This window comes from Candoia aspera, chromosome 5 (genome assembly GCF_035149785.1).
Source record: "Candoia aspera isolate rCanAsp1 chromosome 5, rCanAsp1.hap2, whole genome shotgun sequence".
Lineage (NCBI taxonomy): Eukaryota > Metazoa > Chordata > Lepidosauria > Squamata > Boidae > Candoia > Candoia aspera.
This window is the reverse complement of record NC_086157.1, coordinates 10,069,845-10,083,739: the sequence shown is the minus strand read 5'-3', so window position 1 is coordinate 10,083,739 and position 13,895 is coordinate 10,069,845. Positions and strand designations below refer to the sequence as shown.

The 13,895-nt window shown below is 39.7% G+C and overlaps 1 protein-coding gene across 3 annotated transcripts in view; it reads left to right on the top strand.

Annotated features, from left to right (window-relative positions):
* The window catches only part of ENOX1 (ecto-NOX disulfide-thiol exchanger 1), a 156,548-nt gene that overhangs the window by 109,933 nt on the left and 32,720 nt on the right, over positions 1-13,895 (top strand). For all 3 annotated transcript variants that reach the window (XM_063304570.1, XM_063304569.1, XM_063304571.1), the window contains one exon: positions 9,778-9,885. In XM_063304570.1, coding sequence (XP_063160640.1) covers positions 9,778-9,885 — 108 coding nt within the window. The remainder of the gene's footprint in view (positions 1-9,777; positions 9,886-13,895) is intronic.

The following is a 13,895-nucleotide window of genomic DNA, read 5'->3' as shown; positions in this document are numbered from 1 at the left end:
TGAATACAAATAGAGGAAGGTCAAAGATTAATCTAATTTAGCTCTAGGTTTCTGCCGTCTCCTGGGGCTAATATATCAGGGAAACCTCTTTTGACTTATCCTGTTATTATTGCCTTATTCTTCTTCCACAAACAGATTTTTGAATTCACACTGCAGCAAAGCTTCTGCCATGCACAACCAATATTGATCTTTAATGTGCCACATGTTCCATCACTGTTTTTAAGTGAGCCATGCATTTGTGTCCCACGCTTCTTTGCTTAGAGTGTTCAACTACTACATATAAATCTAATTTAAACACAGCAAATCAAACTTTCTAGAGAAATAGATCTATATGTGCTAGCACTTACAAATTGCCTCTTTGTCTTTTTCATATCCCTTATATACATGCTTGATAGATGTGTATTTGTGTGTGTGGATAGATACACTAGATTGAGATAGATGGATGATGATAGATGGATAGATAATAGACAGACATTTCCTTCTGCCTCATCAGTTGTTCTGAGTCTAACTATCAACTTGTCATAGTCAGGGGTGACAGGTGACGAGGGAGGTGCTGTCACGTGGAAGTGACTTGGACTCTTCCCAGAGCCATAATAATAACTCAAGATCTTGAAGACCAGAAGAGGAGACCAGAAGTGGAAGGAGCCTGAATAACTGGTGAAATGGAGAATAAGAACTTTTTACTGTCAAACAATAGATCTTGCTATGTTAGATGTTGCAGGCATGGAGCTAAAAACATCACCGGGCTCTGATTATGTCTCCATCTGAGCTTATATATAAGACCAAATATAGCATATCAGTTGGGGAGTTGCAGTGACTCTGCAACTGTGGTAAATTTCCCAGAATACTGACTGAGATGGTCTAAGACACTTGTTTCCAGAAACAAAAAATGAGATGGAGCCCCTTCCTATTCTTCGTATAAAAACTACCTAGATTGGCATCTGAGTCTTCCTGCAGTACTGGTGATGGGCAGGGATCTCCACCGAGCATGAAAGCAACATGTTCAGAACAATTCACACCACGCACAGCTCTAACCTCCAACTCTTTGAGTTCTTCCAGCATCTGTTGCTTCAGGCAACAGCTTTTCTGGCAACATAACAAAGCAAATATACCTGTAAGAGATGCATTTCAGGTATTTTTCCTCAGTATTCGGAAACTGAAGACAAAGAGCTCTATTCGGAGTTTGTCAATCCTGGAAGCGGCTTATGCAAATTCCCATGACTGCTGCAGCTGGAAATAAAATGCAGCCATTTTCCCAGTCACTGTCCATGTCATTGACCAGTTGTTAAAATACCTTTGTTGATATGAGCCCATCACTTGCAGAGAATGAGTTGTTTAAAAAAAGAAGGAATCAACTGAATGTTTTTCAGTAACATCTCAGCTTCTGATACTGCCTTATAAAGCTACCAACCACCAGGCCCTCGCAGGTTCCATTGGTGCTCATCTCAGAAGCTGAATAAGCTATTTCTCCCAAGAAGCCAAGCCGTGCAAACAGGAGACAGGGCACAAAAGTTGTTGTAGGGACTGGTCCTGCTTCATCCTCTACTCCCTAACTTGAGCCCTGGATCACCCAAGCAAACAAGAGTCTTCACTGTGATCCTCTGACATCCCCAAAAACTCAAGGCAGACATGCTACATCTCTTATATGGGTAGTCAAAAGATGCTTACCCTAATTCTGGTCCTGTCCACCTTGCTCTCTTCTCTCTCCATTGTTGCCTTCCTCCTGTACAATCTTTAAGCCATTTACATGCCCATGTAACTCCAAAATAGGAAAGTAAAAATAGCACAATGTAATGGTATATGTGACAGCAGCAGGCACGTGTGATTATTGGAGGAATTGAACTGTAAGGGAAAAATTACTGTCATGAAGAAGTCCATCACCACCCAAACACACAAAGAATTCACAGCTTTAGTAAATGATATAACACTTGTTTTAGGTTGCTTTATCCAAACAGATTATTCTCTTCTCAGAGTAAAAAAATGCAGAAGCTTCCTTTCCCTTGGTAAAATGTGCTGTCTGTTTTACAAAGAGGGGATCATCTAAAAGTTTTGTAAAATTTCTACAACTGTCCATCTGGTTTGTACATTACAATTTCTGTCTTGATATAATCTTAAATAATTTCTAAAACACAACCATTTATTCCCCAGTCTCTGAAAAAGTTTGAATCTGTGCTTTCTTCAACTGACCAATGGAAAAGTGGAAAGATGGGCATTCAGTCAGTGCCCTGTGCACAGTGAATTGCCACTGCTTCTGGAGAAACAAAAATCTTTTGCCCCCATGCCATACAAAAGGAAAGAATATACATCTTCCTCCACTTTGTTCACGTCAGTCATCATGTACATTTGCTTAGGTGTTCAACAAAAAGCCCATGAGCTCCTCAACTGCCAAGCCACCATTCCTCTGCTATATTGAAAAGACCCTAATAGGAACTGGAAAGAGGGATGAGACAAGAATTTCCTCTGATCTGCCCATATGCTCTGCAAAATGATATAATGCCAGCAAAAGGGCTATCTTTGCTGCAATTTCAAATATGCCCCCACCAGGCCAAAAATTAACCACCTCAGCTCCCAAACACGGTTGACATCATGAGATCAGAAAAGTTCAGAGATTATTCCAAATTTGTGCAAAGACCTTCTTTCCAGTCCCTGCACCTCTGGACCAATTTTATCCAACCCTATGGTTTAATGATTAGCAAACTACCTTTCCTCTCAGACAAACCTGAGATACTCCTAGTTGTTCAACTCCTTAGTTGAATATCTAAGGGGGGAAAGCCCCAACAGTTCACAACAGCTATGTCAGAAGTGCCTTTCAGTACTATGCAGCAATTTTAATTCCATGTAGTATCTCTGTAGAATACACCCCAAAAGCACCCACTATCTAAAATGGATCGATTCCACTCCTCATCAGACCGATTTTGCCCAAAGAAACTTTGTGTTCTCACAAACACGTTTCTAGAACGTTGCCACTAGGGGAAAACAAATTCATCTACTGGGCTTTTGGATGTCTGATACTAAAATATTTGAGAATCTATTTTTTAATCTGTTTCCCTTTACATTTGAGAATCATAGGGACTTTCGCCAAAAGATTTAGATACAGATGATCCTTAAGCCCGTTTATGATGACTACCAGATGACTTTACAAAACCACAAGAGACTGCTGTTAACATCATCATTAAAAACATTTGTCTTGCAGCCAGCCTATCTGTGCAGTGGGGTTTCGACTTCCAAGTACATGACCAAAAGTTGTTAAACTTTTCAAAAGTAGGCTCTCCGTTTAATCATATCTGACGCAAAACCGGAAAACTTCCTTAGGAAACCAGAAAGGAATGTTCTTTATGGCCTATAAGCACTACTTCACAGGGCTGTGAAAAGCTTTCAAAGGACAATTTGTAAAGCAATTTTGCAGAAGCAAAGCATTCTAGCTGAAATATTGAAGTGGCCATCGCTTCTGGAAGGGTCAAAGTAAAGACAAGGGAGGGGAGAAGTGCTTTGAGACTTGCAAGATTCTTTTACTGAACCTTACAATAAAGGTACTATTAGTACTCATGGCTTTGCTTTCTTGTCTGGACTACCTCAAAGGGCTGACATCAGTCTTGCAAGTCTCAGAGCACTTCTCTTCCCCCCCCCCCCCGCCTTTACAGTCCAAGAAACTAGGGAGGGTCTCTTCTGAGATGCTTCCCACACTCCCATTCCTTCTATGGTCTGAGATACCTCTTGTCTCGGCCGCAGTTCCTCCTCCTCCTGTCTCCCAAGGTTATTCTCACATCCCATTACACACTTCCACTTGGACTGCAAAACAAAACAGCTGTGCACGAACACCTGTGTAGAAGAAGCCTGGGGAAAGCCCTTAAACCAGGGGGGCTGAGTGTCTGAGAGGACATGGATCCCTCAAGGCTTCACATAGTGGTTCTTTCCTCACACCCCTTGTTGTGTCCCTTGGTGCCCAACCTTAGTATTGTCTCACACAATATAACCCTTATTATAGAATGGAGGTCATAAAATTTAATACAGGTAAATTCAGATCCAAGTATAGAAATCATCATTCTTCAGCTTTGCCCTCCACTGCAATCTTGCCAATGTAGTTGAAGGTCTGTATCATCTATTCCACCAACCTTTTCTTTTATTCTCTATTTCTTTTTCTCTCTGGCTTCTTCCTCTTCCAGGCATTGTTATTTGGATCTGTGCTGGGCCTGAATGTGGCCTCTTTAGTTTGCTATTCTCCCTCCAGCAGGATGACAAGCAAAATAATTATTCTCTCCCTACTAACTTTCCCTCCTCTGCCTTTGTTTTCCTTCCATGCCAAGGCACCTTCTCTCTCCAGACCCCTGACTCTGAATCAGTTCTCAACCAACCAAAGCGATGTTTCACTTCTCTCACAGACTCAGCATTATTTCTTAAAATATTTTAAGATACAGTAGGTACAGAATAAATGCCCCATAGGCTCATTCAAGGGATGTAATGTTCTATAGCTTCCCTATAGCAGTGACTGTGGAGTGAGTGACTCATAAGTCACAGAGAATTTGTGACTTTGGATTCACTTGGTAGCGAGGAATATTTGCGATCAAAGATGACATCCTGACTTTTTTGACCCCCCATGGATGTCCATGTTGGTAGTTCCATGGCAGTTAAATTAATGGAAAACCTGTGTTTGTAGAGAGCTTGCACTTCCTTCCTTCCATTTCTGTGTAATGCCTTATGTCAGCCATAAGAACTGACTCAAAGCAGCTAGATTTTGCCTAATATTGTTTTTTCAAGTAGCTTATATGCAGCTCCCTCCCATCAAATCAGATCAAATCATCTATTTAGTAAAATGAAGAATTGCAAACTTTAAAGGTAGACACAATCTTCAGCATTCACAGAAATAGTTTTGATTGTGGTTTCTTAAATAGCATATGGAATTCTGGAACAGATTTATTGGCATATTGAAAAAGAACAATTTCTACAGAGGTCTTCAGACTTCATCAGTGCAAACCAAATGTAAAGAGCAGAGACAGGCAAGAGAAATGTTTTGTCTGTCAATTAGGTTCCTTTGGTTTACACACAATTGTCTAAGTGGACGAGGGTGAACATACAACTGAAAAATGCACTTGGGTGAACAAGAAATCCTGCTATTTCCCAGAGGATACGTTTGGTCTCTGCTAATAGTCACTGTCAGCCACCTTTTTCCATTAAAAATCCCATCAGCCAGATAAAGACTAATGCCCACTTATTCTGTAAATCAGGAAGGTACAGTATTGCTATTAGGTGGTGGCATAAGGTACAGAAAAAAATGGACAGAGAAATGCTATCCCATTTTTCCTACAAAGCTAAAACAGAAACAGTGAAATTAATACGAACATGTTCCCTTCAGTGTGGAAAGCTGCATGCCTGCAAATCCCAGGTGGTAGTGGTGAAGAAGGTGGAAAGGTGTTTGCGGTAAGTTGGCTCTTGTTGGGAAACAAGAAGCTTTACTAGGTTGGACCTTCAAGGTTCTTATGTGGTCTTGGACCATAGGCACCAACCAAACTGCAGAAATGCTGCATTGCTTTGAAAAAGGGTTCTTTCCCATTCAGGTTGTACACTAATGCTGCAGTTTACCTGTCCTCATTAGAAGAAATTATAATATTATAAAATTATAAGAAACCTGTGAAGGATAGACTTCTTTGGCTTGTCTTTCATGACATCTTGTTTCCTTAAAGCTTCAGCAATTCTCATGGGTTATTTTGCTGTTAATACACATTTCCATAGCTGGCAAGTTGCATTCCTATTATTTAGGACTGACATATGTTTACTGTTTGTAATATAAAAGCCTGTTTACCATAGGACCCTACCACATGCTATTGTGGCTAGACTAATCTGGCAAATTCATGAAGACACAAATTATTAATGGCATGGAATAAATGAAATATACATTCAGCAGCCCTGGGCTTCTGAATATGGAAAAGTAGTGGCATTCTGTGCAATAATCCAGCTTGATTTCAAAGTTATGTAAAATATTTCAGAAAAACCACCACTCCCCACAAAACCAGTGAAAAGAATAAAATACACTTAATCACAAAGAAAGGACGCAGGGAATACAACATACTATCACATCAGACCATCCTCCTCAAGAAAGGAATTCCATGTGTAGTGTCTCGAACCACTGGTTTACAGCTATCTGCCATTTTCTACTAGGCAGAGGCATCAGAAGAGGACCTCTGAAGGTCTCTGAATTGTTGAAGCAGGTACATAAGGAAGGAGACACTCTGGCCCCAAACTGTTTGGGGGTTTAGAAAAGTGAAGGTCCAGAAAATATCTGAACTGGGAATGCGAGAGCATTGCACGGTGTGTACGTGGCATCCACTAGAAGAGAGGGACTACCTATCAATTCAGGTTACCTCACCTAATCAACAGTCCTTATAGATCATGACCGCAATAAGAGGGCCCTCAGCTTAGCAGCAGAAATCAGAACATCCCCTGATAGAATTAAGGAGAAAAAAGCAATGGCTGAGCTTTGTGAATCTCCCATTGTTAAAAGGGTTGTGGACTGCCTCCATGTTTTTGATTATTACCATGCCCTGGGTAAATAGAGTCATTTATAAAGAAGGAGTTATTGTTATGAATAAGTGTGGCAAGAAATCACTGGAGCTTTTCCTTTGGTGTCTATTTTAGTAAGGTTTTTTTCACTGAAGAGAAAGGCAGATGGAAAGGATGCATTGGATAAATCTCCAATAAGATCTCTCCATGGAAACTGTCTCAGTAGATGGAAGCACCTGGCTGACTTTTTCTGGGCTCAGAAGCTAAGCAGAGTCAGGTTTGATTATTGTTTGGATGGGATTCCACCAGGAAATCCCATAGCTGTAGAGTAGCTGAAAAATGTCCCAGATGAAGACATTGGCAAACCACTTCTGCTTTGTTCCCCAAACAAAACAAATTATTGTATCTGTGAAGTCACCAGGAGTTGAGAGAGACAGTACTATCTGTAGTATTAAATTATGGATATTGTTCTATCATAGTGTGATATTTGGAGGAAAGGAATGTCAATTTCAAGCCAGAGGGGCAGCTAAGATTTCCCTATGCCATCTAGAAGAAAAAAGGCAGGTTAACAAAGCAATTTGATAAGATATGAATGCATGGGTCCATATCAAAGGCAGGCACTGGGTTGAAACTACAATAAGTAAAATTTATAAAGGTAGAATGAAGTGAAGATTGCATGAAGAACCCAACAGAGAAGTAGTTTTTAATGCAGTAAGTCTTGATCTGTGATGGAAGAAGTCATCCTCAGCCACTGAAAGACTGCTTCTCCCCAGTTACATCAGCCCGTCCTATTGGATCTGGCAGGGAAGATCCCATTAGATCAAGAGGGAAAACTCTAGTGATAGAAAAAATGGTTGCATCTGAGTGACGTTTTTTCCCCTTCACTATCTTATAAAACTCCATCAAGTTCTAACTGAACCTTGGAACACAGTTTGAAATTGGAGCACAGTTTGAAAAACCCTGCTATAGATTACTTTGGCTGTACTCTATACAACTACAAAAACACAGTGATTTTGCCAAATAACTTTATACTACTTTTTGTTGTGCATGATAATATTTTCTTGAGGATTTTTTTATCAATTATGTGTCATCGAGTCATTTTTGACTCTTATCAACCACATAGATAGATTTTCTCCATGGTCATCTATCCCTAACCTGGTCCTTCAGGTATTCCAATGGTGCCCCCATTGCCACTCTAACTAAGCCCATCCACCTTGCTGCTGGCCATCTTCTCTTTTCTTCTACCTTTTCCAGCTAATATTTTCTACATATCTACCAATTGTTTGAAACTAAAGAATTTCATTCCTTTCCAAAGCACATCTTAAAGATTTAAAGTCAACACCTCAAATTTATTTTATTTATTTATTATTAAATTTATACACTGCTCATCTCACTATAAAAGTGTTCTTACACGTGAGAACATTGTGTTCTTATCTGTTTGTCAGTAACATTAGGGCTGTGCAATATGCAGGAAGCCAACCAGATACTCTTCCAAATGCATTAGACTCCTAGTCTGAAGGAAAAATACCAGTTCAGCACATCAAGAGGAGACCGGATTGGACAAGAGTCTTGCCAACCCTTCCAAAGGGACCAAAGATGGAGCAGTATCAAATAGGAATTTGTTAATGTGAGATAGTTAAACCCAGTAAGATCCTGGATTACAAAGGATCAGGTATATAAGCCAATCAGATTGGTTTATATGTAAACCAATAGGATGGTTGACCCAAAGCCCCTTTTCAAAAATGTCCAAGCTAAAGAATTAAATGCAAGTAGTTAGAGATGAGCATTATTTCTAAATAATTATTTCTGTTTTAAGTTTCACACCAAATCACTAGGTTCATCCCTATCCATGCTGGCACATTCTACCTTCTCCCTAAGCAGGAAGGGTCTTAATGTCTCTCCCTAGCCAGCTGCCTCCAACCAAGGATTAGCTCAGAATTTTGACTAATTCTAGAAGCAAATCTCAACTAAATAACTTTTCTTCAATACTAAACCACCTAGGCTGAAGAAGATGTTAATGAGAGATAGATGTGCTGATGTATTGAACCAAATGCTCAAGTCCTAGTTAACTGCAATTAATGGCATATTTCTTCAAATCATCTACACTATTTTCCTTGTGGCTATGCAACAGCATCCACCATTTTTTTTGCTCCACATATGGGGACTTGTTTTTTTGTAGCATGTAGCTTAATTGAGAAACAATGGCATATTTCATCATTACCAGTTTAATGTGTGGCTTTTTATATTCTTTGTCAAAAGAAAAAAAGGAGAAGAGTCAGCAAATTGTTATAATTTCCTAACCCCCCCTTCTTCTACTTATTCCCTCATTCTCCTCCTCTTCCTTTTAACAAAGATAACCCTTGTCTTATCTGGAACATCTTTTACACATCTTACGATTTTTAACAAGCAAATGGAATAATGTATGACACGGGCTCTATTCTTTGACTTAATTAGATTAATGCAGTGACAAATTCTTTGCAGATGCAAATGAATACTGTATATTGATGAAAGCAAAGATACTGGGAATGGTATAGAGGAAGTAGTTCTTAACTTACATTCACCAGATATTTAAAGATATATTTCCAGAGAAAATGATGGGTGTCAAAGTCACTTCCATCACACCTTGAATATATGGTGGTCTTCACTTATATGTTGGGTCTCCATATAGGACTGGAAAAGTTGAAGGCCTTTTAAAAGCCCTAGAACTTCCCTCATAAAAATCACAGTTGGTCACCCAGGTCTTTCCTTTTCATCACCAGGGTTTTGACTGCTGATACATCGATTTGCAAGGCTATGCTCTCCCCACAGAGGAAAAAGCCATCTTTTGCCTTCTTGGCAACTCAGCGCAAATCCATTTCAGATTATAGCTTTGTAGAAAATGAGATGGCGGTGGGCCAGTGACTAATTATATTAAAGGGCTGTGTGCATGAATTATTTATGGGTTGCAATGTTTATCCCAGTATTATTGAAACCAGAGGGTCTCCTTCTGCAAATAAGACTCTGGTTCAGATAGATGTGAGAGCAGCTTTGCAAGGAGGTTGGAAGTTTTAATGTATGGTTAAGCTATAGGTTACATTAAGAGGAATGTGTTTCCAGGCTGAGCAGCGGAAAATGCAGACAGATGTAATTTATGTCTTGTTCAGCTGAGACATAACCATCAAAGCAATAAAACAGAGTCTAGAACAAATCTGAAAAATGCAGCTTGCCCGAGACTGCAATCCTAGAGATTTCTTCACAGAAGCTCAGGCCTCAGCAATCATAAACATCCTTTCTTTTTTGTAGCAACTGTTAAAAATCCAAGAAGAATTAAATAACAAGAAGTTGGAACTTGAGCAAGCAAAAGAGGAACATTCCCATACGCAGGCCATGCTGAAAATCCTGCAGGAACAGGTTAGTAGCTCATTGGATACAAGGCTGTTTCCTCTCTGCTTGGATGTATTTGTGTTTGTATTTGACGTCAACAGAGTGCCAGTTTCAGTGGCTTCCTTGTCCATGAAGTCCTGTGATGCTATGACTATTTGCACATGCAACTGATTTTTTTAAAAGTACAGTGGATAATTAAGAAGATGGCATCAAGGATGCTGACATCTTACCTTTGGGGCAGCTTGTGATTTTGAATCTCATTCCTTGTAGCATATTTTCTTTTTGAACATCTAGCAGTGATTTCTGAGTGTTTTTCTATCTGAAACTAAAAGATTGGGGTGGAAGTTAAATATATCAGAAATGCAAATGTGTTTCAAATAAAGTGGCCATTTCTTACAAGTCTAATAATAGGGAAACTAGTTTAGCATCTTCCATCTCATCCATGTAGACATGCCAAAGAGTGAATTGTGATGACAGCAGAAGAACCCTGGTGTTTCTGTGTGCCTACTAAACAGGATGCAAAGTCTTTATACACTTGACAAATCTGTTTGATTTGGTTTCCTTTGATACCATGTGTGCTGAAAAGCATTGCTTTACAACTACAGGTAGTCCTCGCTTAACAACCACAACTGAGACCGGAATTTCAGAAGCAGTCATTGACAAATCTGACCCAATTTTACAACCTCTTTTGTGGTGGCCATTAAGTGAATCACCATGGGGATTAAGTGAACCATGTGGTCATTAAGCGAATCACATGGTTCCCCACTGATTTTGCTTGCCAGAAGCAGGCCGGTAAAGTCAAAAATGGCGATCACATGACCATGGGACACTGCGACGGTCATAAATGTGAACCAGTTGCCAAGCACCCAAATCGTGATCATGTGACCACGGGGACACTGCAATGGTCATAAGAGTGAGAATCGGTTGTAAGTTGTTTTTTTCAACACCTTTGTAAGTCCAAACCATCACTAAATGTATGGTTGTTAAGTGAGGACTACCTGTAACCTGAAATGGATAGATACGGAATGAGGAATAACCCACAGATTCTAAAAATGAAATATCGGACATTATAGCATATTAAATAACCACAAAATCCTTTAGTGTGGCTGACCAAAATGTCCCCCAAACACATGCAAGCTCACACTAGGACAGTGCAACAAATTAGGGGCTGTGCAGAGAAACTACAAGGTTCAGAAGCTAGAAACTAGACAAGATCTAGGTTCAGTTAGGTCTGATTTAGATTCATCTGGGGATGGAGCTTGTACCTATTTGGCTGCCTAGTTTAGCTGCTGAGAAGATCTAATCAATTACAGTTATGATGTAAACCAAACAAAGCCCCTTGGAAACAAGAGGGAACCATCTGAAATTTGGGGAGAAATCTGCAGCTTGAAGAAATGAGAGTCACATTTAAGGGGGAAAAGCTTAAAGAGACAACCTCCCCCTGAAAAAGAAATGATGGCAGATCATGCATGATGGCCACAGAGAGATAAGTGACTCTTTGGGGTGAGGTGGAAAGGAATGAACAGGTTAACCTTGAAAAAACATACAACTGAGGTCAAACTGGTGTCCTTAGCCAGATTTATATTAGGCTCTGTACTCTGTGGAACACCCTGAAGGTAACACAATCACACCTTGTATGGGTTTCTGTTTTCTTTCCAAGATACTGAGTTTCAAAATAGAACAATGATAGTAGTTGACAAATAGGGTTATGGGTGAAAATTGTGTGTTGTGTGGTAGAAGTGCTTTTCCAGGTGGAAGATATATGTTCAGGCTGCTCTACCACTTTTAGAAAATATCTGCCTTTAGTTTGTGATGGAAGGAAGAGAGAACAAAGGACAGGCAGTCTATCTCAGGAACATGGCTAGTGGTCCCCAAGGGTTGTTCTGCCTTCCACAAGCCTGCGGCCTTGGGTCCTCTCCTTGGGAAGAGCCCTTCAAGCAGCCAAGCTTAAAGTGAAGAGTATACTGAATGGAGAAGCTTGGCTAATGTGTTACTCCATGAGTCCATAAGTAAGTTGTTATTGCTACAGGACCAAGGGGAGATTAGTGCTGTTAAATAGTCATTTTAGTTAAGTCATACAGTATTGTATATTAGATAGGAACATATTGCCCTCTAGATGTTGTTATGCTGCAAATCCTATCAGCTCTAATCAGATGCTTAGGGCTGATGCTGTTTTTTTGTTTATATAAGTTTTTATATATTGGGGAAGGGTACTGTACTCCAACAAATGGGTTGTTTTTATGTTTGTGTACAACACCTGGAACCTAGGGGTATGGACAGTAAAAAAAAAATACTAACCATAAATCAAATAACTAAATGGAGTTTGGTCCAACATTCCCATCCCAATGTCCCCATTTTGTTTTGTTTTTTTGGAGACCCCACTGACTTCACTGGGATGTATTTGCTGGTTAGCCTACATGCATACAGTTTCACCCCCATTTTGGCTTTTTAAATATACATGCTTCCCAGAGTGACCCAAAGATAGGAATCAATAAAGCATGTGATAGAAAAATCTGCCAAAGCTAACACAGAAGGCAAATATAGATGGATATCTGAGTAATTTGCCATTGATTTGAGCAATTCTGCCTAGCTGGTAATATGCTCTTCATATGCATATGTAAATTGGCTGTTCGAATGTGTTTGCATTTGTGGGTGAGGTCAACTTGCCCTTGGGGTTTTGTTAATTCATTATAAGAAAGGAGATCAAGAGGAAGAAATAACTTTCTTTTTCTATCAATCTATTGCTCCATCGTCTGTTTCCAGAATGTCTATAGCCTAGTATTCTATATTTCTATATACCTTTAGGCAGTTTACAAATCAAATTCTAATCACCCTAAAAACCATAAATTCATTATAACTCTAAACGAATAGATAAACTTTAAAATAGCCCTCTGCTATTCCTCAGAGAGGAATTAAATCAGAGAGGGTAGTCTCCCACCATCTGTCAGAAAAGCCATATTTGGGAAACATGGTTAAAGTAGGGACTAGCCAGATTTGGGAGGTGGGAGTATATTCCAGAGGGTCAAGGCAAGAATAGAGTGCCATGGCATCTTATTTTTAATATGAGAATGATGGCAGTTGCTCAGTTGTTGAGTGGATGGATGCTTGTCAATTGCCATATCGTTCTGAGCCCATCTTCTCATGGTATCCTGTCTAGCTCCAAACTTCAAGGAGGAGATGAAGACCACAAGCAAGTTCAGCAACTCATCATCCTTTTGAGGGAACCAAAGTGCCTCAGGATAGTTGGCCTGTCTGGAAAGTGATAATTGGGCAGCTGAGAAAGTGACTGTGTAGACAGGAGCTGGGAATTAAGCCTTATATCACTGTAGCCAGAGCCATTTTAACTGAAGCTGATAAAGCTTGGTAATTCTGAAGTCTATTTGAAGTTAATTCATTCCTGATTATCAAGAGATTAAGTAGCTGCTGAAATTAAGAAAAATATTGGGTTTGGTAACTTGCCTTTATGAAACGGTAGTGTGCTGACAAGGACAGTCCAGGGCAAGCTTCCTGGCTCAGTTTTCCCCTGATCCAGTATGTTGACTATAGTTGTTGACAATGCCTCCAGGCTGAGAAACTTGGTTCATATGGTTAGTGTTTTATTATAGACTATATTTTTTTGAAATTCTCTTATGCAGTGATGCCTAGAGTTGGGTGAGAAAGGTTAGTTTATTTTGTTCATTGTTTTCTTGTTAAAGTCCTTCATAGAATGAAATAGTGTTCATCTCATTTTATTTTCACCTTTATTCCTTCAAACTTTATTTTGTCATGGTCTGAGTGTAGCAACAACAGAGTTACTCTATTTCACCCCTCGTCATCCACCATTTTATCTTCTCTGGATAAAATCCTAGAACAGGAACCATGTTCCACCCAGAAAGGTGCTGGAGTAATATAAATCTGTGACTCCAGAGCTGGTCATGAAAAAAACGTTGTTCCTGCGACGGTCAAAGAAAAGTAAGTCACCCACCTCTCAAAGGTGCAAATAATGGATGGATGGATGGATATGTATGGAAGTTGCAAAAACCTTGCTGGTATGCTCT